The sequence below is a fragment of the Cynocephalus volans genome, chromosome 8 (assembly GCF_027409185.1).
Source record: "Cynocephalus volans isolate mCynVol1 chromosome 8, mCynVol1.pri, whole genome shotgun sequence".
Lineage (NCBI taxonomy): Eukaryota > Metazoa > Chordata > Mammalia > Dermoptera > Cynocephalidae > Cynocephalus > Cynocephalus volans.
In genome coordinates this window covers 138,120,623-138,146,491 of record NC_084467.1, presented here as the reverse complement: position 1 = coordinate 138,146,491, position 25,869 = coordinate 138,120,623, and the positions used below count along the sequence as shown (strand labels likewise).

At 37.5% G+C, this 25,869-nt stretch overlaps 1 protein-coding gene across 1 annotated transcript in view; it reads right to left on the bottom strand.

The window, feature by feature from the left end:
* Positions 1–25,869, bottom strand: part of RGSL1 (regulator of G protein signaling like 1) — a 72,275-nt gene that overhangs the window by 19,499 nt on the left and 26,907 nt on the right. The window contains 7 exon segments of the mRNA XM_063106818.1: positions 682–796; positions 1,215–1,332; positions 2,673–2,866; positions 8,214–8,316; positions 18,889–18,996; positions 21,187–21,409; positions 21,827–21,889. Of these exon segments, the coding sequence (XP_062962888.1) occupies positions 682–796; positions 1,215–1,332; positions 2,673–2,866; positions 8,214–8,316; positions 18,889–18,996; positions 21,187–21,409; positions 21,827–21,889 (924 nt within the window).

Below are 25,869 nucleotides of genomic sequence, written 5' to 3'. Positions count from 1 at the left end.
CTAAAATACATTGAGCAAGTAATTGTTTAAGGGGGTATATATATATTTTTTCTTAAACCATACAAAGAGACTTTCCTGAGTCACATTCCTGTCTCCTCTTTCTTACCTTTTTCTCTCCTCCCATGGGAGAATGAGCTAGACAACTGATGAGTCTGAAAGAAGAAAATGGGCATGCTTTGCTCTCAGCCCTTTGCATTCTCTCTCTGGGATTTGCTTGTTTCAGTCCTGCCCTTTGTCATACAGTAAGAATCTCATCTTGGTAAGTAGAGGCCTAAATTGTTGTTATGCCAGTGACTAGATGTGTAAATAAGCCTAATTTGGGTGCAGAGAGGTTTGGCAAAACTACCTGGCTTCATGGGCAACTCATGTCCTGTAAATTAGCTTTCAGCAGTTTAAAAAACCTGACATTTTGATCTCCATGTATTCAACCCCTGTGCCTATCACCCAATTGGTTCCAATCACAGATAGAGAAGAGAGAGTCTTCCCTAAATTTCCAGTGTAACAATTTCTCTGAGCCTCAGATTCCTCCTTTGTAAAATGGGGATATAAAAACCTACCCTCAATAGTAATTGTTTTAGTGATTAAATAGGCTAACAGTAAAAAATTTTTGTATGATTGAAAATACATAGGCAGTGGTTTCCTTTTCTCCAATGTCTTGTGTTCACTTTCTTCCTCACTGACCTGCAATTCCTGTAGGTAAGTTGTTGCTGTCTTTGAGGGCTTCCTATGTGTAGTTTGTACTTCAATTTCCACCTCTTGAGGACGAGGTGGGAACAGCTCTTGGTAATCTTTAAACCTGCCAGAAAGAGACAAAGGATAACAGAGGTGGCAAAAAATCTGGCACATAAAAGATAACAGTCAAGGCAAATCTACCCCAGTTTTTGGAGGAAGTAGCAATGGAAATTGGGGAATCGAGAGATACTCAAAAACACTCTTCTTACCATTTCGGTTCTTAGCTAATATCAGTCTATCCTTTCTGATCAACATTATATCGTTCTTTCTTAAGGCAAATGAACAGAAGTGTGTGTGCATATGTGTGTGTGCATGTGTGTGTGCAGGTAGGTAGGTAGGAGGGTTCAAGATAAGTTTGGTTTTTTCTTTTGCAGGGAGGCTCTGGCAATGAGCTATGAGAATGGATTATGAGTCTTGATGAAGCTTTCGGAAGCCAATGAGCAACTCCAGAAAGAATCCTTGCCTTCACTGAGCATACTCACCACTTTTCTTCCAGAGACTTCATGACACAGTCCTGGAGTACAAACAATTTGGACATTGTGACATTTTGCATGTGAGTGATGTCTTTGATAATAGGGGCATCACATTGCAGGATATCTTCTAAAAAATGCAAGAGAGAGAAAAAAGTCATCCTCCTCCTCTACCATGTCTGAGGTAGGAGGTGTTTTTCCATCTTACAGTCTCACAGCCCCCTATTCTCAATCTGGCTAACCACTGACCCCTCCACAATTTGTTTGCAAATCTCCAAAGCACATTTGGAATGTTATGTGCAAGTGGATTTGTATATCAAATACTGTCCTGATTTAGTTCCATTCAAATTTCAGAGATGAGTGCTTCAGGGAAAAGACATTTTAAAAAGACTCATTTCTACAACTGGTTTGAAGTTCTGCAACTGGTTTGAAGATGTAGGGAGAGAGCAGAAGAATAAAGGATTAAATTTAAATTGCTGGGGAAAATGGGAAATCCAAGATTATAAATAAATATTGTAAGGGCAATATGGTTCTCCAGGTGTTCAGAGACTGTTGAACTCATTAATGAGACTTGAAAACTTATCAAGGATCTGGGTACCCCTCTTTCTTGTCTAGCTCATTCAAAATTATGTATAGAACTTGACATGCTGAGATTCAACAAGTAAATATTTCTTACAAATAAAGATTTGCTAATTTTACCTCTCTATACTCATAAAATTTATTCCTTTATTTTGGTTTACTGCAAGCAAAAAACAGACACACAAAAATCCCATCTGTTTATCTGTGACAAAATAGGAGGCTCTATCTTCATTGCTTTGCTATAGATTTGTTTACCTCCAGGATGGGATCGTGCTCACCCTCTTTTGTTTTCCTTTAGAATGACAGGTCAATACTTTAGTTGTAACTTCTGCTTCTGAGCAACATGAATTTACATGGGCCAGATTTACCTTCTTGCCTTAGGCAAGAAAATAAGACAAAATTTTTGAAAGATTTCCAGATGTACGGTTCTCCTTCCCATACAACTCTCTTTGCAATCCATGGTGGGTGACCACTCCAACTTTGTATACAGCTAACCCTTTTGTATCTAATGCCAGCCTAGTCGATTTGATGGTCAAATGACAAATTTGAATTCAGGTTCCACCAACTGAAGAAGCTAATTAACTTCTCTGTGTTTCACCTTCTTCATTAGTGAAATGGAGCTATTCATCCCTATCCTACGGTGATTAAACAAAATTCTATTTTCAGGATTAAATAAAATTAAATGAGAAGATTTATGTGAAACTATCTTGCACTTGGTTTCTTTTACTAGTATTACAGGCTTGGATTGATTATTGTTGTTCTCTGCTTAACTGTCCCTCTTAATCTTTGTCTCAATACTCCCCCACGTGGCCGCTGCTTAGCTCTGCTCTCTCCAAGGGCTCACACGAGATGGGCTATTTCCAGATTATTCTCCTAAAACACTATGCATACCGGGAGAGAGATTGCCATGGAAGTAAGTCTTGATTAAATTTTCAAGGAGAGACTTGTAAACCTTTTCACTGGACTCCAAACTGATCTTTTGTACTGCAATCAGGAACTGCAATGGGCCTTCAGCCTTCTGTTCTTTGAGGAACTCCTTGAAGAACTCCAAGTGGTGTGTATTTAGGAAGACTTCTGTAAAAGTTCTGGAAAACAAGATAGCACTATTAGTAGAGAGAAAGGGATGATGACCCTGGATTCTGTTCCAGTTAGGAAATGGGGAAGGGCATCTCCCAGGCGGTATGGCCTTTAGCTGCATGTGAAGAGCCTGGTAGATGAATTGGTTAAATCTGTCTATTTTCTTGAAGATGAACTTGAACTTTTACTCAACCTTCCTAAGCTTTGTCCAATCATTTGCTAACCCCAATGGAAGAGGAAGGGAGGTTTTTAAAAGGGCATAATTTTTTTTGAGGGAACTTTCTTTTTATATTATGGATTCAAAACAACTCCTAATTGGCAATTATTCCTGTGAGGCAGAACATGACTGATCAGTGGTTATTGATCAATATTTCTAAATTTTCTTTGCTGATTTTTCTTTCCCTGCTCCTTGAATATAGGTGCCCCTAATGTTGCATCCTCAATCCTTTTTCCTTTTGCCTTATGGTTTTCCTGAGAATCTGTGCCTCATCTGTGGTTTCAATTTTCATTGATATGAGGAAGTGGTTTAAATTTTCACTAATATGGTAAAACTATCTGCAGTTTCCATGAGCTCCATTTCCAAATTTCTACTGCCTATTGAACCTCACCTTTATGTCATAGTTAATTATTTAAACCTCTCTAAACACACCCACATGTTGACCAACTTGTTTTCCTCCTTTATATATCTATTTCATTAACTATGATATTAGCTCTAGGTTTTTAACAGATTGCCCTTTATCAGGATGAGATTGTTCCCTTCTATTCTGATTTTGAGAGGTGTTTAAAAAAAAAAATCATGAACATGTGCTGGATATTGTAAAAAGATTTTTTTGCATCAACTGAAATAATCGTGTGAGTTTTCCCCCCTTATTTTATTAATATGGTATATTACATTGATTTTTGGATATTAAACCAACCTTGCATTCCAAGGATAAATCTTAATTTGTCATGCTGTATAATCTTTTTTATATGTTGCCAAATTTTGTTTGCTAATATTTTGTTGAGGATTTTTATTTCCAGATTCAAGAGAGAGTATTGGTCTGCAGTTTTCCTTTCTTGTGATGTCCTTGTCTGGTTTTGGGATCAGGATGATATTGGCCTCATAGAATAAATTGGCAAGTGTTCCTCCTTCCTCTGTTTCCTCAAAGAGTTCATGGAATACTGGTATTATTTATTTTTAAAATATTTCATAGAATTCTCCAGGGAAGCTATTTGTGTCTGGGCTTTTCGATGTAAGAAAATTTAAATTACTAATTTAATTAATTTTCATGTTATAGATTTGTTCATATTTTCTACTTCTCCTTGAATCAGCTTTAGTAATTTGAGTATCTCTAGAAATTTATCTGTTGCATCTAACTAGTTTAATTTGTTTCTTTCATTTCCTTACAATCTTATTAAGTTCTGTAGAATCAGTGGTTATGTCTCCTCTTTCAATCCTGATTTTGGTGATTTGTGCCATCTCACTTTTTTCCCTTGGTCACTATATATAGCTAATAGATTATCAATTTTGTTAATCCTTAAGAAAAATTTGTTTGCCTGGATTTTCTCTCTTTTTTCTCTTTATTTTGTTGATTTACATTTGAATAGTTATTATTTACTCCCTTTGAGTTTAGTTTGAATATGTCATCTTACTACCTTTTGTCTCCATTGTTTCTGATGTGAAGTAGTTTTAATCGTGTAGTTCTCTTGAATGTGAGTCATTTTTCTCTTGCAGCACTCAAGATTTTTCTCTTTGTCTTTCAACAAAGTAGTAAGTGTGGATCTATTTGAGTTTATCCTACTTGTAGTTCATTAAGTTTCTTGTATTTCTTGATTCAAAGTTTTAGTCAAATTTGGGCAGTATTCAAGCATTATATATTCAAATACATTTTTCCTGCCCCTTTCTCTCCCTTTCCTTTCATTCAGAGACTCACATTACTTGTACGTTGGTGTGCTCGATGGCATCCCTTAGATCTCTGAGGTTCTGTTTATGTTTCTTTATTATTTTTTTCTTCAGACTAGATAGTGTCTATTGAGCTATTTTCAAGTCCACTGATTCTTCTCCCAACTCAAATCTTCTGTTGATTCTATCTAGTAAATTTTTTATTTCAGTTATTATACTTTTCAACTCCAGATTTTTATTTGGTTCTATTTTATAGTTTCTAACTCATTATGGATATTCTCTATTTAATTAATTATTGTCACCATACTTTAATTCTTTAAACATGGTTTCCTTTAGTCTGTTAAACATGCTGCTTGGAAGTCTTTGGTGAGTCCAACATCTTGATCACCTCAGAGACAATTTCTATTGACTGTTTTTTCTCCTTGTGTATGGACCATACTTTCCTGATTTTTTGTTTTGTTTTGTTTTTTGTATGTCTCATAATTTTTTTGTTTAAAGCTGATGTTTTGATAACATATTGGAGCAGCCTTGAAATCTGATGCCATATACCATCCCTCATCCACCAAAGGTTTGTATTGTTGATGGTTCTGTTTGCTTTTTCTATTTCGTTTTTCATCAAGTGACTCACCTGGACTAATTCTATAGAGTATGTCTGTCCTGCAGTGTGTGGCCACTGAAATGTCTGCTTAGATTTTTTTTCTTTTTTTAAATCTTGTTTTTTCTTTTTAATCCTAGCTTTCAGAGCCTCATGGTCAAACAAACATAAGGAGATAACCAGGTCCCTATTTGGTCTCTCAGGAGCATTTGCATAGCCTTATCACAGCCTCCTAGGAATGTCTTCTTCCTTACATTTTTTTAATACTTTCACACTTTTGGCTGTTTTACACTCCCTTTTATACTTTTGGCTGTTTCACTGCTTGCCCCAGCTATTATCACTGCTTTAAGTGACTCTGATGGTGGCTTTCCCAATTGTTTGCCACAAAGATTGCTATTGTTTTTGACACTGCTTCTGGTCAAAAGCTTTTCTGTGCAGCTCCAAACTATGTCAGCCTCCTCCGCTGGCAGTAAGACTGCAGGTATTCGTGGCTATCATGCTTGTGGGTGATGGTGAGCAATCCCGAGTTAAAATGTGGCTCAGACTCCACTGCTCTTACTGAAGTCTGGTAGTTTTCTTGCATGAACACTCTTCAATTTGTTATGTACCTTTAGTTAATTTACAGAGTTCTGAAAAAATTTTTTTGACAGGTTTGCCCAGTTTTATCATTGCTTTTATGGGGAGATAATTTGCAAAGTTTTTACTCTGTCATTCCAGAAGTCTGATTTTTCCTCTTCCATGTTTTTTTTACTTCTATATCTTCCCTTCTGTTTCCTCTGCTACTGTTTACTTTAGGCCTTTAATATCACTTGTCTGAATGACTGCAACAACCTTTCAAATATTATTTCAGTCTTTAATCTCTGGGTCTCTGACTGCTAATACTATCATTGCTATTTCTGCTAGAGTAATATTTTTTAAAAGCATAAATGGGTATTGCTGCCACCCACTGCTTTAACAAACACCAATGAATCTTCATTGCCATTTAATCAGCAGAAATTCATTAATAATTCACTCAAAATCTTCTTGTGGTTATTAATCTCAATTTGGCTTTGTAATTTTATGTTTTATGTCTCTTCACCTCATGCATTCAATGCTTCAACACTACTGGACTATTTTCAAGTCTTTGAATACTTCCTTTATATTCATGAGTTTATATCTTTGTGTCATTTCTCCAGGTTGTGGGTGGAGTAAATGTGCCCATAAAATACTCCTATTTCTTTGCAGTTGAATTCCTACATGCAGTTCAGTGCCTCTTATGATAGTCTAACTTTTCCTAACCCTCGCTCAAAAATTTTTTTCTCTTTCCATTATACTCCCATACTAATTAGCCAATATTTTGTCATAACTTCTAAAGGTCAGCCTTGTATTTTATTTAGTTATGTATTATATTAAGGGAAGAACTATGTCTTCTTTTTGCATCATTAGCACTCAGATAGTGTCTAGGACACAGTGCATGATCCATAACTGCTTATTACATTAAATGAGGGCTAGAAATGAAGTTTAAGAGACTTTAAACTGCAGTATCCCTGGGCCATTCTGTTGCAGTCTTAACTGAAGTCATGAAACTGGAATATTCCCTCTAGAACTTAATGATGTTATGAACATGTGATTTAGAAAAGACTTCTGTGAGGGCCGGCCCCGTGGCTCACTCGGGAGAGTGAGGCACTGGTAGCCCCGAGGCTGTGGGTTTGTATCCTATATAGGGATGGCTGGTGCGCACAATGGCTGAGCGTGGTGCAGACAACACCGTGCCAAGGGTTGCAATCCCCTTACCAGTAAAAAAACAAAACAAAACAGGTCTTTCATAGACATAGTGGACAGCAGTGAGTAGTACAAATTGTAACAGCAGAATGGATAAACGATTGAACCTAAAGAAATTATTTCAGTTACCTGAAGGAGAAGAAGATCTATTAGAGTGTTTAGAAGAGATGGAAGACTTATCAACCTCAATGAATGTTATCAGTAATTGAAAGCATTCTCGTGGGAGTTTTTTTCTATGCAAAATATTCTGCCAGAGGCTTTAACTATTAAATTTGTTGTACTAGTATATTCTCATTATCTAGATGAGAAACTTTCATATAGCTAGTCATTAATAGATAATTACTGAATAAAAAATGAATAAGTGAGTGAATGAATGGCATAACCTACAAGAAAATTATAGTCAAGGAGGTAGAAAACAATACCTAAAAAATAAAGATCAGTAAAAAATTGTACATGGTAAGTGCTTGGTATTGTACTTTAGAGATTTAGGGCTTTAGAGGAGCGGAAAGTCATAGCAGACATAACATTTGGAGAAATTTTTATGCATAGGTGGCACTGGTGCTAAGGTTAGTGAAAAGAAAGGTGGGTGGGCACTCCTGAAGAAAAGGCCACAGAGTCTTTGCCTAACAGTGGGACCTTACCAGAGGCTGACTCTTTGATTAGTTATAAGGGGAAGAAACAGGAAGTAAGGAACCAGTTAGGAGGCTACTATGTAGCACATTACTCAGAAAAACAAAAATAGGCAAGGATACATGTATAAGGATGTTTACTGTGGTACTATTTATAGCAATGAAAAAGATAATGCAGATATTTATAAAAAGGGTATGATTAAGTAGATCATGCTACATTCATACTACAGAAGGGGGTAGATCTATACATACTTACATGAAAAAGATGTCCATCAAATTTAAGTTAAAAAGAAGTTATTGTGTAATATATATTGCATGGAGCCAATTTTAGAAAATAAATAATGATTTAAAATACAAAGTGTCTGTGAGTATTCATACAATATATGGAAAAATATCTGGAAAACTACACACAGAAAGTTCAGCATTAGACATGTTGAGATTAAAGCCTGTGCCTGGAAATGTTGTTGCAGCCAGATCCTGCACCTTACCTGGGTCTCATGGAGGGCTTTCTTATGCCAGTTCTTTTGAGGGACATTTTCCTATGAGAGTGTGCAACGACTCTTGGTTCCTTGATAATTTCCACTGTAAAATCTAAGAAAAATCACAAAGTTGCAGAGAATAAGAAGACACAAAATGGCAAGGACATTTACCAGACATTAAGTACATGTGGAAAAACCACTGTCCCCACAACTGCTTCCATCGCCAGCTATTAGTGCTGAGAACAGACTTGGGGATGATTCATGCCCCTGACACTAACATCAGTCCAGGCTGTTGTCTAAATATGCTGGCCATTAGGCCTACGGCTCACCCTCCCCAGAGAGACTGCTGAGACCGAGTCCATTGCACTAACTCCTCCTCACTACATTAGTCAACACCAAACATCATCCCTCCTCCAGTCAGTCATTTTCACTGAACCATACTCTATATGACTATCTGTATTCCTTGACACTTCTACTGTCCAAACCTAAACCCCTCCACTTGCCCCCTGGAGCTCTTTCTTTGTAATCAGCAAATTCTCACAGATTCTTGACCTTTTCTTTAAGAGTTCCCTCTGCCTTCTTGTTTTAACTAAAATCACTTTCTTTCCCAAGAGCACTGCTTCCACTGAAAGCTTCTCAAGTGGTATTCCAGAACACCATACACAATTCAGGGTGGGTGTCTGACTCCCTATTGCCATCTAGAAACCATTACTGAAGAATAATAGATTCGGTGGATCTCAGTATTATAAGAACTCTTTGAAGTTAGTGTTGTAGAAGAAAATGTAAATTAGGAACTCATCCAGGGAAGTGTAGTGGATTGAATTATGTCCCCCCAAAAGTCCCTGGACTTTGAATTGTGTCCCCCAAGTTTTATGTATTAGAAACTTAGCCCTTACTGTGACTGTCAAGAAGGTGGGAAATCCTATTATGGTAACTGAAATGAGGGGCCTTGAAGAGGTGATTAGATTGTAGGACCATGCTGTAGTGAATGGATTAAAAATGGTGGTCAGGGGCATAGTTCTGAGAGCTTTAAAAGGACAGTGTATGAGGAACTGTCCTCTCTCTCTCTCTCTGCTCTTTCTGCTCCACCATTTCAGAATGTGATACCCTATGTCACTGTTGCTACCACGAAGACCCTCACCAGATATGTTCCCTGGTCTTTGGACTTCCTAGCTTCCAAAACTGTAAACAGTTTTCTTTCTAAATTACTCAGTTCCAGGTATTTTGTTATAAGCAACAGCAACGGACTAATAGAGGCAGGAATGATGTATTATTGATCTCACCCCTAAAAATTAGAACATGATCTGGTAATATAGTCAATACTTTAAAATGTTTATTAAATAGGATGTACCCCCACAAGAAAATCTTGTGTTGTTTGGTAATACTTTCATTGACAGACAATATTCAGAAAGGATTGAAAGCAATAAGAAATACATACTGGATCTAAATAAATGAAATTAAATAGATGAAAAAATAAAATCCAGACTATGCAAGACTAGATACCAAACACAAACACACACACACACACACACACACACACACACACACACACACACACACACACACACGCACATGCACACACACATGCATGCACACACACAAACAAAACCCTCCAAAACCCAAAACAAAGCAAAAAACCTTCTCCCAGTACAAAACACTTGGATTAAAAAAAACCCTCAGTTTTAGAGTCATAAGTAAATTTGTAAGAAACTAAGACAAAACAAAATAAAACAAATTAGATCAGAAACAAAGAGGATACTGAAAACCAGAAAGGAAAGCTGACACTAATACTTTAGCTGCCCTAGAGGCATCTGTGGTGTTAAACCCACAGTGGGACACAAAACAAAGCCATAGGCCTTTAGAAAATGAGCAAAACTTTTGGCACTACTTTACTCTCAAGACATTTGACAATTACGTAAATCACTACTGAGAAATTTCACAGAGCTTTTGAGAGATTCTCAGAGCAGAAGGGGACAAAAACTGCAAAAGAGCAAAGGAGAAGGGGCCTCGATAAACACCCTAGGCTTTCAATTGGGATTCCAAAGAGTAAGGGAAACCAGAAATAGCTCATCAACAAAGGGAATAAAAATTAGCTTTGAACCAGCTCAGTCCCTAAATGGATTGAGGTTATCTGGATGCTGTTAGATAAGTGTATGCCAGAAGTAAATCAAATCCTCTCTGAAGGAAAATAACTTCACCCAGAGCTTCAAATTAGCTCCATAAATTTTCACTAACAATGTTCACAAATCAAGCAGAAATAAAAAGGTGTTTAAGAGGACTTGACCAAAAAACAAGAGGAAAAAACCCACGACATTTGAAATAGACAGAAGAAATGCAAACATGGACTAAAAAATAACTATTATTAATATAGTTCAAGGAATTAAAAGACAAGAAGAAAAATACTGACATAGACTGAATATTACTAAATATTATAAAAAGAAAAAATGGAAATTCTAGAAACAAAAGTATAATGATTGAAATTAATAAAATTAAGAATTAATAGGTGAGGTTAATGACAAATTATGCACAGCTGAAGGGAGAATTGTTGAACTAGAAGTTATAAGAAAAGGATATATCCAACTGAAACAAATAAAGAAAAAGAAAAAGGAAAATACAGAAAAGTGCATATGAGACATATGGCAAATGGTTACAATGTTGAAAATATGTGTAATAAGATTATCAGAAGGAGAGAAAAGATAGAATGGAGGAGGAAAAATATTTGAAGATATAATAACTGGAAATTTCCTAAAACTGACAAGGGACATCAAATCCAAAAACTAAAGAAGTCCTGAAGCCACAAGTAACATAAATATTTAGACTCATCATAGTAAAATTACATAAAAGCACAGACAAAGAGAAAATATCAGGGAAACAACAAGGAAAAAGAGAAATATTTCCTTTTAATAAGCAATGTCAGTTCTGTGAAACCACTAATGTGCTCTGCTGTGGTTAATCCCAAATTGGGTGGAACTTTCTGTGGAGACTCGGACTTGAGTTAGTAGTTACTATTAATCCACCAATAACAGGAAAAGAAAAGCCCCACAGACCAGAAACAAAGCTCTGATATTAACCAGTAAAGGTCTAATACTTCCAAAAAACATGTATAAAACGTAGAAGAGGTAGCAGTCTGTTGAAATTCCCAGGCATCAATGTAAGAACATGAAGACTGAAAAAGAACATAGAAATATGAAACCAACAAAGGGAACAAAGCACCAGCAATCAACCCAGAGGAACAGCAGATTTATGAAATGTCTAACAGAGAATTCAGAATAACCCTCTTAAGAGTGCTCAAGGAAAAAAACTGTCAGCCAAGAATTCTATACCCAGCAAAACTAACCTTTAAATTTGAAGGAGAAATAAAGTCTTTTCCAGTCTTACAAAAACCAAGGGAATTCATCAACACTAGACCTGCCTTACAAGAAATGCTAAAGGAAGTTCTTCAATCTGATAGAAGACAATGCTAAGGAGCAGCAAGATAACATTTGAAGGTACATAACTTATCAGTAAAGTACATTTACAGACAACTTCAGAATACTCCAGTGTCATAAGGGGGGTGAATAAACTGTTTACATCCTTAGTATAAAGACTAAAGGACAAACCTAACAAGATACTAACATATACAACAACAATATGAGAGATAGGCAATATTAAAAGCTGTAACTTGAAACAATGAATTGTCAAAAAGTGGGGGGAGAATGATGTCAAAGCTTTGTTTTTTTTCTTTTAGATATCAAAATTAAGTTATTAGTCTAAAATAATCTGTTGTAACTGTAACATGTTTTTATAAGCCTCATGGTAATCATAACACAAAAACTTACAAGAGACATACTAAAAATAATTAGTGAGAAATCAAAATACAGTCAATCATAAAGGAAGACAGTAAGATCACGAAAAAGTAAAAAGGATCAACAAAACAGCCAGAAAAAAGTAACAAAATGGCAGTAACAAGTTCCTATATATCAATAATAACTCTAACTGTAAATGGATTAAATGCCCAATTAAAAGACAAAGAGTGGCTTAATGGATTATAAAGCAAGAACCAACAAAATGCTGCCTACAAGAAACTCACTTCACCTATAAAGACACACACCATCTGAAAATGAAGGGATAGAAAAAGGTATTTCACATAAATGAATAACAGGAGTAGCTATACTTATATCAGATAAAATAGACTTCCAGCCAAAGCAACTAAAAAAAGATAAGGAAGGTCGTTATATAATGATAAAGAGATCAATTCGACAAGAGCATATAATAATTCTAAATAGATATGCACACAACTTTGGAGCACCCAGTTATATAGAGCAATTACTATTGGACTTAACAGGAGAAATAGACTCCAACACAATAATAGTTGGGGAATTTAATACCCCACTTTTGGCAAAAGATGGCTCATCCAGACAGAAAATTATCCATGAAACATCAGAATTAATCACTATTTCAGGCCATTTGGACTTAATGAACACTTATAGAACATTCATCCAATAGCTGCAGAAGGCACATTCTTCTCAGCAGCACATGGAACATTCTCTACAATAGACCATATGTTAGGTCACAAAACACGTCAACAAATTTTAAAAAATTGGAATCGTATGAAATACCTTGTCTAACTACAATGGAATAAAACTAGAAATCAACAACAAAAGGGAAACTGGAAACTGTACAAATACATGGAAATTAAACAACATGCTCCTAAACAATGAATGGGTCAAAGAAGAAATCAAAAAGGAAATTAAAAAATTCCTGGGGACAAATGAAAATGAAAACACAGCATACCAGAATCTATGTTAGCAATAAATGCCTACATGAAAAAGGAAGAAAAATTTCAAATAACCTAACAATACATTTCAAGGAACAAGAAAAACAAGAACAAACCAAACCCAAAATCTGTAGGAGAGAAACAACAAAGATCAGAGCAGAAACAAATGAATTAGAGATTTAAAAAACAATACAAAAGGTCAATGAAACAAAGTATTAGTTTTTCAAAATGATAAAGCAAAACCTATAAACCTTTACCTGGACTAAAGATATGGATAAATAGAACATGTCAAAAGGAGACAGAGCCAACTCAAAAGATGTGTGCCATTGACCAAACTGGAGATAAATTGAACATCAAAATAAATAATGGTAGTAACAGATTATAACCCATTGAATAAAAAAGGAAATTGATTCCATACATATGGAATGAATATGTAAATGAATAACTTGAAAGTGTGATGAAGAGTGAGATATTTACATAATTTCAAAGTATAGCCCTCCCCCACATAATTCTTATTAATTATAAAGGGAAAAAGATTAAATTCACTGTGGAGAATCCTGACAGGCATGCCACAGTAATCAAGCCATCAAAGGGAACATCATTTGTAAAGGAGCAAAGCAAAATTAAGCACCACCTGCTGCAATGAAAAGGACAGCAATGATATTTCTGAATGCCCTGAATGCATTAAGTCCAATCATGAGAAATCATTAGACAAATACAAATTGAGGGACATCTATAAAAATAGCCTTGAAATCTTCAAAAGTGTCAAGGATATAAAAATCAAAGAAAGTCTGAGAGACTCTTCCAGACTGAAGGATGGTAAGGTGACATTTGGTGAAACTTGAATTATGAAAATTAAATGGTAATGTATCAGTGTTCATTTCTTGATTTTGATCACTGTATTGAGGCTTTGTGGGAGAACGTCCTTGTCTGTAGAAGGTATACACTATGTATTTGAGGGTGAAGGGGCGTTAGGTTGACGACGACTCTCAAATCATTCAGTAATACTGTTTTATTTTTCTGTATTTGAAAGTTCTCTATAAGTTAGTTGTTATTTTCAGGATATATGTACACACAAGGGTACTTCAAAAAGTTTGTGGAAAAATAGAATTAAAAGGTAATACTAATCTTTCCATGAACTTTTTGAAGACCCCCCATATATATAAATAAAAGATATATATCTTTTCCATTCCTGTCATAAAGAAGAACCAGAAGCAGTTCACGTTTATGGACAAACAACATATATATTTACTATTCTGCCTATTATTGTATTAACTTTTTCTGCCCTCTGTTATAATATAATCCAATGGGAACTGAAACACCTGGGTATTCTGCAGAATTACAATGTACATTCATACTGTCAATGATATCATATAAATTGGAGAAAATGAATAAGAAAAGCTAAGGATTTTGGAGACCTCGGTAAGACACGTGTGCTGTAAAGGTAAATAAATCCTACCAAGATTGAGGGGTCCACCATATCAATAAAGGTTTTTGAAATCCAGTGGTCTTGTGCATACCTGGACATCCCCTCCAAAATAAAGACAAATAATTGCATCTTGCTTCTCCCACCACTAAGAATGAAGCACAACACCTAGCAGAACTCTTTGTGTTCTTGAGTCACATATCTCACACTTGAAAACGCTGCTTTGAACCATAAGTCTGCCAGCATTTAGGGGGGCTCAGAGTAGAAAAATGTTCTTGCAGCAGGTCTGGCTCTCGTGTAAACAGCCCTGCCACTTAGGCGATAAAAGTCAACAGATCCCATGGTCTTAGAAGTGCAGCAGTGGGAAAAGACAATGTTTGGAGTTTATGGCAGACCTACAAAGGAGAATCAAGAAATAGATTCCTAGGGTTCTGGAGCAAGGTCATGTCATTTTCAGCAGAAAATTACACTGTTCAAAAAATATTCCTATGTGCTACTGAGCCATGGTAAGGTCAAAGAATTTGTCCATGTGATATCAAGTGAGCATACGGAGCTGCCCATCATAAGGTGGGCTCCTCAAGACCCACAGGCCATAGGTGGGACCAACAGTACCCCATCATAAAATGGAAATGTGCACCTGGAATCAGTCATGAGCAGAGTCAGATGGCACAAGAAACTGTCCAAGCAGGTGAAAGGAGAAAAATTATAATACTGGGGACAAGGAGGTCTGGGGAGACACATGTGGATGGATCTATGAGAGTAAGCATGAAGTGTGAAGAATGTTGTATCTTAAAGCCCACGAAAAAATAATTACCATTAAAGAGATACTAAACAACCAAGTGGGCAGAATGACTCGGCCAGTTGATGTCTGCAAGTTTCTGTCATAAGCCACCTCGTGCTGGCACAATGAGCTACTGAACAGAGTAGCTAGGAAGCAGGGATGGAGGCTATGTATGGACCCCAACAGCAAGTGCCACATACTCACCAAGGCTGAGTTAGCTGCCAGTGCTGCCAAACATTCAACTTGCCAACAACAGAGACAAATTCAGAGCCCCCGATACACCTAATAAAAAGACCATCCAGCCACTTGATGGCAAATTGATTATACTGAATCCCTTCTACTCTTAAGGAGCAGCAACTCATCTTGACTGGAACTGACATATATTCCTACCTGCAAGGCCTCAGTAAGCATCACTACCCAGGGGCTCATAAGTGTTTGATCCCTCAATGGGAGCTCATATAACATTGCATCTGACCAAGGGACACACTTATAGCAAGCAGGTGTGGCAATGGCCAATGTGTCCCACGAGAATGGGATCTACTGGTTCTATTATCTTTGAGTGCTGCTGGCGTGATACAGTAATGAAGCTGCTTTTTAAAGATGTGGCTGTGAAACCAGGTTGGAGATGATACTTTGGAGAAAAGGGGCATCATCCTCTAGGATAAATCAAAGACCATTATATGGTGCTGTGTCCCCAACAGGTAGAGTACCTGGTCCTGGGAACCAAGGAATGAAAGTAGAAGTGTTCCATTTACTATCAGTATTATGAATAACTTTGGGAACCTTGTCATTCTCACAGCTTTAGGTTCTGTGAGCCTAGACCAGTGCTCTCCAGCTGAAATATAACGTGAGCCACATATAAAATTTAAAATGTGCTAGTAGTCACATTAAAACCCTAAAAGGAAAAGGGGAGAATTAATTTTTTAAAATTTTTATTGAATCATAATTGATTATACATATTTTGGGGGTTCAATGTTGACATACGTTAATCAAATCAATATTACTAGCATGTATATTGTTACAAATCATACTTATTCTTTATACTCCTTGTCCAATCATTCCCTATCCTCCTCTCCCTCGCCCCTCCCACCACTGCTACCCTAGATTTCTTCTCTCCCTCTGAAAGAGTAATGGTTACTCTGTTGATTTGTTGCCTAGATGATCTGTCCAACGCTGAGAGGTGTGTTCAGGTCCCCCAATATTATTGTAGAGCAGATGCTTCTTCTGTCACTCTGGAATGGGCTTTGTGGAGAGGGACTTCCTCTTCTTTTCTTTTGTTTCTGCTGGTGACTTTCTTTGTGTTAATGCACTCAAGTGGCTAGCTGACCGTCTGCATGGTGGTTGTGACATCTAGCTGCTTTCACAGCAGCCATGGTTACTGCGGTGGCTGTGGTGGGCCACCCACAGGGAGGTGATGCTCCTTGGCACTGGCAGTGTGCCTGGTTGTGGAGGGGGGGTCCATTCCCTGGATCCATGCCTCAGGTCCCTGGGCAGCATTGAGGTGCTGGTGGTATGTCTGGGCCAGAACTAATTTTTTGTCCTTTGCTTACTTCTAAAATGGGGGAACTTCCTGTGGAGACCAGTACTTGAGCTGTGTGGTTTAGCTAAATTGTTGCTTTGCAACTGATTCCCTAGGGAAGGCTTTTTGTACAACTCAGGTTTTAATGGTTGACCTTATAGGTAATTCTGGCTCTCCAGAGACCCGGTGCACGTGGGTTGTGTAGAAACTCTGATCTGGGCCTGAGTCTTTTCATCGAACTGCACCCCATGCAATTCTATATTCCAGACCAGTCTCCTTTGACTGGTTCTTCACTGATTGGGGTTCTGGTCAGCTGTCCTTGCTGTGCCCCAGTGTTCCCCCACTGGGCCCATCTCCCCTACTGCCCATGCTGCAAACACTTCCCATGTGATGGGCAGTGCACTGGTCCCTTGCAATGACTCACTGGCCTCTGAGTGACTCCTTTTTTTCAGTTGTTGTGGCTCCTTGCTCCTATGTGGGTCCACAGGAACCCTATTAATGGTCTTGGTGGCCTGGAGGGCCACCTCTTCTCCCCTGCCACTTCCATGCAACTTTATCTGAAGGGCACAGCTGCAGCTTTTGCTAGCTCCAGCTCCGTTTGCTCAGCAGCTCCAGCCTGGATGCAACCACGGCATGAAATGGTGGGAGCAGTTTTTTCTTTCTCTCATCATGGCTTCTCCTACCTTCATGAACTCCATAGATCTCTCCTCCTCTTCCTCTGAGCACTAGTGGCCCCAGCTTGGCTGTTGTTGCTTTTTTATAGTTGTAAATTGGTTGATTTGTAGGAGAGAGTCATGCTAAAGACTGTCTATTCCACCATCTTGACCAGAAGAACTCCAGAATTAATTTTAATAGCATGTTTTATTTAACCCATTTGTAGCAGTCACATTTCAAATGCTCAGTGGCCATAGGGTCCAGTGGCTCCTGTAATGGACAATGCTGGTCTAGAGATCCTGATTCCTGGCAGAGGAATGCTTCAACTAGGGGACATAGTACACACTCAGTTACTTTAAGCTCCTTATGCCAAGAGGCCTGAAGGCAAGCAAAGGAGTCACCATACTGGTAGGGTGATTGATCCTAAACATCAGGATCATGAGCTGTATAGCAAGGACAGGGGAGAATTCATTTGCCACTCTTGGTACTCCTGGCCCAATTTCAATGGTAAATTGCCAAGCAAAGCAGCTGCAGCCTAAGAAGTCATGACGACGAGGGGCTTGGGTACGTCAGGGATGAGAGTCTAGGTCATCCTATTTAGCAAGCCCCCCAAAACTAGCAGAGATAATAGCTGAGCATGAAGGGAGTCTAGGACGGGAAGCACAGGAGAGAAAGAGGAGTATTAATTGTGGCCTACATACAAACTATAGTAGTGTATATCAACTTTCTTTAAATAAGTTCCCCAGGAAAAGAAACCAACCAGATTCCTGGAGGAGCTACTCCAAGACGGAGTGAAATTTCTATACAAAGCAAGTGGACAGTAGTGAGTGCTAATGGGTGCTACCCAGCTCCTCCCTTTAGGACCACAGTACTCATTCCCCCTCTGCCTAGAGTGATGGCTACTGATGGCTCAAAGCTGAGGCCCCCTCTGGGAGTTGCCTCAGCTAAAGGAAACTGCCGACCCAAGGTTATTTCCTCCCCAGGGGCATCCACATTCCATGTGGGTCAGTGTCGAGGTATAAAAGCTCATGTCCCTTCCTTCAAGGAGGGACAGCTCTGAAGGGCCATCCTAGCTCCAGGGTTTCCTATCATATCTGCTGAGGTCTGTTGTAGCTGCCTCATAGTGAAGCATCTACTTCTGCCCAGTCCTTCCTTCCTCACTCCCTTACAGGTGTTACACCCTAAAACACTCCCTTACAAACATCCTTCCAGAAATCTATGACTCCGGGAAACTTGGCAGAGGATGAATTCATATTATTTAAAACCCCCAAGTGATAACTAGATAAGAAAGTGGGGGTGCACAATCTTCATCATCACCATCATCTTCTTCTTTCATTTACAACTGCATTTCATTTTCATGATGTCCTTCTATAACTTTATAGGAGAAAAAAAAAAAAAGATACATACATGGTCATTATCCCCTGAATGTCTCTCCATTTCAAACAAAGCATGGTCTTCTTTGGCTTGTGCCTCTTGAGTTTAGAGATTCTGTCTTAGGTTTGAGAAGACCTAGTTGGCTCAGATCTGTCTCTGAGTTTACACACTTGCCTGTCTGAGGAGCTTTCTCACAATACAGCTTGTAGTCATCGCTGATCTTCTCTATGGCTGTCTTTGGATTCTTATAGCATAATTCCTTAAAGGACATTTTATTTATGTCTGTGAAGTAAGGAAAAAATAGAGTCTAGTTGTCCATTCTTGGTTCAAAGATTCATATACTTTTGTTAAAGGTATTGCCTTTAAAATGTTATTTAAGGGCTGGCCTGTGGCTCACTCGGGAGCATGTGGTGCTGATGATACCAAGGCCACAGGTTTGGATCCCATGTAGGGATGGCCAGTTAGCTCACTGGGTGAGCGTGGTGCTGACAACACCAAGTCAAGGTGTTAAGATCCCCTTACCGGTCATCTTTTAAAAAAATAAAAAATAAAAAATAAAAAATAAAAAAATAAAATGTTATTTAAATAGAATACTAGTCCTATTTAATACAATGTTTACATAAAGAATACAAGTTCCTTAAGCCAAATTAGAAGCAAGGAAATATAACTTCCCCTTTTCTCCAGAATGGGAAGATTCTGCCCTTAGGGAAACCTGAAGATTTTCTGCTTGAGTTGTGCTTGGGTGACGGAGATGTGACTTGAAACAGCAGCTAGTTGTTAATGCATATACAAGAAATATCTCACCCAAATGAGTGTTATGGTACAGCCTGAGTGGAGGCATCATGCTACCTGGGGGCCAGGGCCCTGGCTTGGGCAAATGTAAAAGGGACTGTTTATCAGACTCCAAAAAAGCAATGGTAGAGAAAGCAATGATGTGTGTTGAGGGGAGGGAAAGGGTCTCCATGGAGGGTGGTTCGCACTCTTCCTGGCCACCCCTGGCACTCCATAGCCACCAAAGTAATGCCAACTGCCCAGCATGTTTATGTTGAAATTTACCAGCTATCCTTTCTTTACTTTTGTCTTGATTCCTGGGAGAGGTTCTGGAAGAGGTTCAGGTTTTAGAGAGAAGACGGGACCGTTTAGGTAAAAAAGAGGTCCTGTTCATGCTAGATTTAAATAACTCATGCCCAAACATGGCTCTGAAGGGCAAGCATCCGGGGCATCTTGCTTTGTATATAGAGTATACATTGAGGTTTAAAAAAATCTTGGGTACTAATATTTTTGTGGTAATGTAACAAGTACCCTTTATTGAACACCTGCTTGTTGTATAAATATATTATCTCTAATGCTCTCAACAATCCTGTAAAGGAGGGGATATTATTCTCATTCTTCAGATGAAGAAATGAGGTTCAGAAAGATGAAGTGACTTGCCTGAGCTCACAGAGTAAGTCAGTGGTACAAAAGAATTTTCAAAGCTTTTGCTTACTCCTATCAGTATTGTTCAAAGTGTAGAACATTAGTATGTCAAAAAATGAAATGGGTCCTTATTAGCTTTTACAACATGAAATAGAATAAATAGAGAATGTTAGACTACATCAGCTTATCTAATAATGGCAGGTACTGTTTTGCGAAATTTTTTCCAATAGGGATGTACACATATTTACACAAGAATCATGACGTCAAATGTGTTTATTGTGAATCGAAGCTTGAGAAATACTGCAGTACTCCAACTGCTTCAACATAGATAATTAAAGCAGTATGCTCACTTTGAATAATCATGGCTAACAGTTATTGGATGCTTACTATTGCCAAACACTGCGCTAATAGCTTTCATAGATGATCTCAGGGCACCTTCACAACAAGCTTATTATTCCCATTTAACAGATGAGAAAATTGGGGTTAAAGAAAGTTTAAATACATCGCTCAAATATATATAGCCAACTGTAGAGCAAGGATATGACCCCAGACTTCTGGGACAGCAGAGCCTTATACTCCTAACCACTTATCTCCAGTGTCTGGGTGCACTGAAGTGTTATGTTAAGGAAGGGGGTGGCCGCTAAAAATATATTCATTGTAATGCGCTTGGACCTAATTCTGGAGAAGCTTTGTGAGGTGGAACATGCTTATCAGATGCAGGAAATGAATTATTCAACATTAACTGTGGTGATGCTTTGGTGGGCAAGAGTCTGGCCAAATTTGAGTGCTCTGGCTCCCTCAGTAGGAGCCCTACAGTCAGCCTGTCTGGATTCAAATCCTGACTCTTCCACTTACTGTGTGACCTTGGGAAGGTCACATGGTTTCTGTGCCTCATTTACTTAGTATTTATCTCTCAGGTTATTTTGAAAATCAAATGAGGTAATCTTTGCGTTGCACAGTGCTGACACATAGTAAATAATCACAAAATGTTAAATATTAATATTTCCCAGTTGCCTATATCTAAGGGTCAAAAAAAATTAAAGTGACTTCTCTTACCTGACAGAAACACTGGAGACTTCACCTCTACCTGGAGAGACCCACCTTGTCTCAGGTCCTCAGTAGCTATCTTTTGCCACTGCATAGAATCCATTTCATCCATGTTAGCCAAAGCCTGGCTCAACTCCAGAGATTCCTGTATTCTTTTATAAAGAAGAATGTTCTCTTCTTTGCTTATAGATTCTCTTTTATGCCACTTGGCACGGATGAACCTGGTCTGAGTCTAAGAGAAGGGAGTGGGGAGCAGACAGTATTTGCTATAGAAACTAGATCAGAAGGAAGAGTTTCATAATAACTCATTTCTCAATGCCTCCCTGTCACACAGACTTATGCTGATTGTTTCCAATTTGGTAAGAACCACTGCTCCTTCGTACACCAACCCCCTCCCTCTTCTAATCACACTTGTTTTCTATAAGGAAGACATTCTACAGGATTGTAACTTCTTCAAAATCAGCTTATGCACTGTCTTTTTCTTTGAGAGGTTTATTTTCAGTACATAAGGGATCATGTCAATCTCTAGTTGCCTCCAGGAAAAATCAGTTTCACAAATAAGATTAACAAATAAGTCTTCTGAAACAGCAGTTACTCTCTTTTCTTCCCTCACTCTCACGATTCCTCCCCAACCCAAAGTCCCTCCTACTGTAAAAATGAGAAACCAGTAGTCCTCTTCGTCCAGGAATTCATCATACCAGGGGCTAAGCAACTGAAATCCAAACAGAACATAAGCATTATGAGGTGATTACTCAGCTTGCTGCCTCTTTCCTGCTTGTATTTACCTGGGAGTTCAGTAGGCTGCAGATTCTGGATTCTCTAATTTGGAGATCTAATGGAACAATGAACATTAGCTATGACCAACCAGGAGGCATTCCTTTATTTCTCTGAATATGGCAGCTCACATAGCCTCTTTGTATGTTTCAGAGAATAGTAATAAATACTTACTTAAGAAGAGGAAAATAATTTTCAGGACAATTACTTGACATTTGTTTATTACTTGGTTCCTTTCCAAATTACTATCTCATTTGATTCTCAAAATGACCCTGAAAACCAAGCATCTCTTTTTGTTGTATCTATTCTTATATCTCACACTTGAAAATCTAACCCATTTGTGAAGAATATTTCATTACATTAAAGCAAACAACAACAAAACCTGTGAGTTAGTGCTTAGCTAGATTTATTTATCCCTAGTCTCACTTTCATTCATTTATTTAGTTGACAAACATTTCCTGTGTGTCAGGTACTGTGCAAATTGCTGGAAATGTAGAGATCAATATGCTACAAGTGTTGTTCTAAGGGGCTCACCTTCCAGTGTGATGAAGATGGATAGGACACGTGCTGCGATGCAGGTGTGAACAAAGTTTTCTGGGAGCAGAGAAAGGGGAACAATTATTTCTGATTGAGCCAGGGAAATCCAGGAAGAATTAATAAAGGCAAGGAGATTTAAAGTAAAATTTGTACCTTGCAGGATAACTTTCCATAAGGAAGTTAAGGGGATTCCAGGCAGTGGGAAGCGCTTAAGCAAAAGCACAGAGATGGGAAAGAATATGTCTGAGAATGAAGAATACTCCAGAGTGGCTGAAATGTAGCATTCATGTGAAGAGTGCAGGAATGGGGGAAGTCATGTGTATGTCTTTGAAAAACCAACTCTTAGTTTCATTTATTAAAAATTGATTTATTGATTTTCTATACTCAATTTTATTTATTTATTCTCTACTCTTTATTTTTTCCTTCCTTCTGGTAAGTTTGGGCTTAGTTCTTTTTCTAGTTCCTTGAAGTGTAAAGTTAGATGGTTTATTTGCGATCTTCTTTTATAATGTAGGCATTTATTGCTATAAACTTCCCTTCTAGTACTGTTTTTGCTGCATCTCATAAGTTTTGGTATGTTATGTTTTTTTTCCATTGTCTCAAGATATTTTTTAATGTCCTTTTTGATTTATTCTTTGATAAAACTATTGTTAGTTGTTTAAGAGTGTGTTTTAATTATATGTGTTTTTAAATCTCTCATTTTCTATTATTAATTTCTAGCTTTATTTTACCATCATTGATCAGAAAAGATATTTGAGATATTTTCTATATTATTAAATTTGTTAAAACTTGTTTTGTGCTTTAGCATGTGATCTATCCTGGAGAATGTTTGTATGCACTTGAGAAGAATGAGTATTCTGTTGCTGTTGCATGGAAAGTTCTATATATGTCTATTAGGTCTAACTGGTCTATAATGTTGTTCAGTTCTGCTGTTTTCTTATTTGGTTTCTGTATGGATTATCTACCCATTGTAGAGAGAGTGGTATTAAAGTCTCCTAATATTATTACATTGCTATTTTGCCTTTCAGACCTGTCAATGTTTGCTTTCTATATTTTGGTGATTTGTTGTTGGGTTCATATATATTTATATTTGTTATATCTTTCTGCTGAATTGATACTTTTCTTATAATAACCTTCATCATATCTTTTGACAGTTTTTGACTTAAAGTCTATTTTGTCTGATATAAGTTTAGTCACCCCTAGCTCTTTTCTGGTTAACATTTGCATGGGCAATCTTTCTCCAACCCTTCACTTTCAGCCTATGTATGTAACTTTAACATGATTCTCTTGTAGACAATCTACAATTGGGTCTCATATTTTTATCCATTCATCCACTCTATGTCTTTTGATTTGGGAGTTTGGACCATTTACATTTAAAGTGATTATTGATAGGTAAGGACTTACTATTGCCACTTCATTAATTGTTTTATATCTGTTTTATAGTTTTTTTTCCTCTCTTGATGTCTTCCTTTGTGATTTATTTTTTTTTTGTAATATACCTTGATTATATTCTCTTTATCTTTTATGTATCTATTGTGTCTTTTTGTGATTGCAATAAGGGTCATAACAAACATTTAATAGTTATAAGTCTGTTTTAAGCTGATAAAAACTTAACTTCAATTGCATTCAGAAAGTCCAGACTTTACTACTCCTGCCAAAGTTTATGTAATAGATGTTAAAGTTTACTTCTTTCTGTATTGTGTTTTTATTAACTAATTTCTGTGGCTACAGTTATTCTTAACACATTTTCTTCTAATTTATATGCTAGTGGTAAAGATGATTTATGGCCTTCATCACAATATTACAAAAAGATCATGGAAATAATTGTATTATCTTTTAAATTCATTTTCCACAAACTTTTTGAAGTACACCTGTATTCTGTATTTGTCCTTATATTTACCTTAAGTGGTGAGACCCATATTTTCATATGCTTTCATGTTGCTGTTTAGCATCTTTTCATATCAAGATGTTGTTTAGCATCTTTTCATTTTGAATGACTCCCTTTAGCACTTCTTGCAAGGCAGATCTAATGGTGACAAACTCCCTTAGTTTTTGTTTGTCTGGGAAAGCTTTTATTTCTTCTTTATTCTTAAAGGACAGTCTTTGTGGGTAAAGTATTCTTGGTGGCAGTTATTTTCTTTCAGTACATTGAATATATCATCCCTCTCTCTCTTGGCCTGCAAGGATTCTGCTGAGAAATCCACTGACAGTCTTATGAGGGCTCCTTTGTATATGGCAAGTCACTTTTCCCTTCCTCCTTTCAAAGTTCTCCTTCTCTCTGACTTTTGACAATTTAAATATAATGTATCTTCATGTAAACCTCTTTGATTTCAACCTATTTTGGTACCTTTGAGCTTCATGAACCTGGATGTCCATTTCTCTTCCTAGATTCGTGTTTTTAGCCATTCTTTCGTTTACACACAGAGAGCTGCAGATCTGTTGGGCCTACTTTTTCTGGTGGAGGTTTCTTTTTCTTTTTAATTTTTGTTTATTTTGTGTGGCTGGCTGGTATGGGGATCTGAATCCTTGACCTTGGTGTTATAATACCACATTCTAACCAACTTAGCTAACTGGCCACCCCCAGCCATTATTTATTTAAATAAGCTCTCTGCCACTTTCTCTTCCTCTTCTCCTGACACTTCCATAATGTGTATATTGGTTTACTTGATGGTGTCCCATAAGTCCCATAGGCTTTCTTCACTCTTCTTCATTCTTTTTCTCTAGCTGAATAATTTCAAATGACCTGTCTTTTTGTTCATTGTTTCTTTCTTCATCTTGATTAAGTCTGCTGTTGAATCTCTTTATTGAATTTTTCAGTTCAGTCATTGTAATCTTCAGCTCCAGGTTTCTGTTTGGTTCATTTTTTATGGTTTCTACTTCTTTATTGAATTTCTCATTTTGTACACTTATTTTTTTTTCTTAGTTTTGTTTAGTTGTTTTTCTATGTTCTCTTGTAGCTCAATGAAATTCCTTAAGATGATTATTTTGAAGTTTTGTCAAGCAGTCTATGAATCTCCATTTCTTTATGGCCAATTATTGGACTTTATTAATTTTGGTGGTGTCATGTGTGTCTGATTTTTTTGTGCTCCTTGTAGCCATGCATTGGTGTCTTTGCATTTGAGGGAACAGTCACCACTTCCACTCTTTACAGGCTGGTTTTGGCATATAAAGACTTTTAGCACCCAGCCCAATCAGATTCTGGGCTGGTGTATTGGCTGTGTCTACAAGCAGACCTACTGTTGGATCACCAGATAAAGCCATTGAGTCTGTGGGTGGATGGGGCTGGAGCTGTATCTATGGTCAGATGAAGCTGAAGCATGGTCCATGGGCAATTGGGGTTGCCTCCATGTCTGAAGGTGTTCAGGGCTAGAGCTGAGTCCA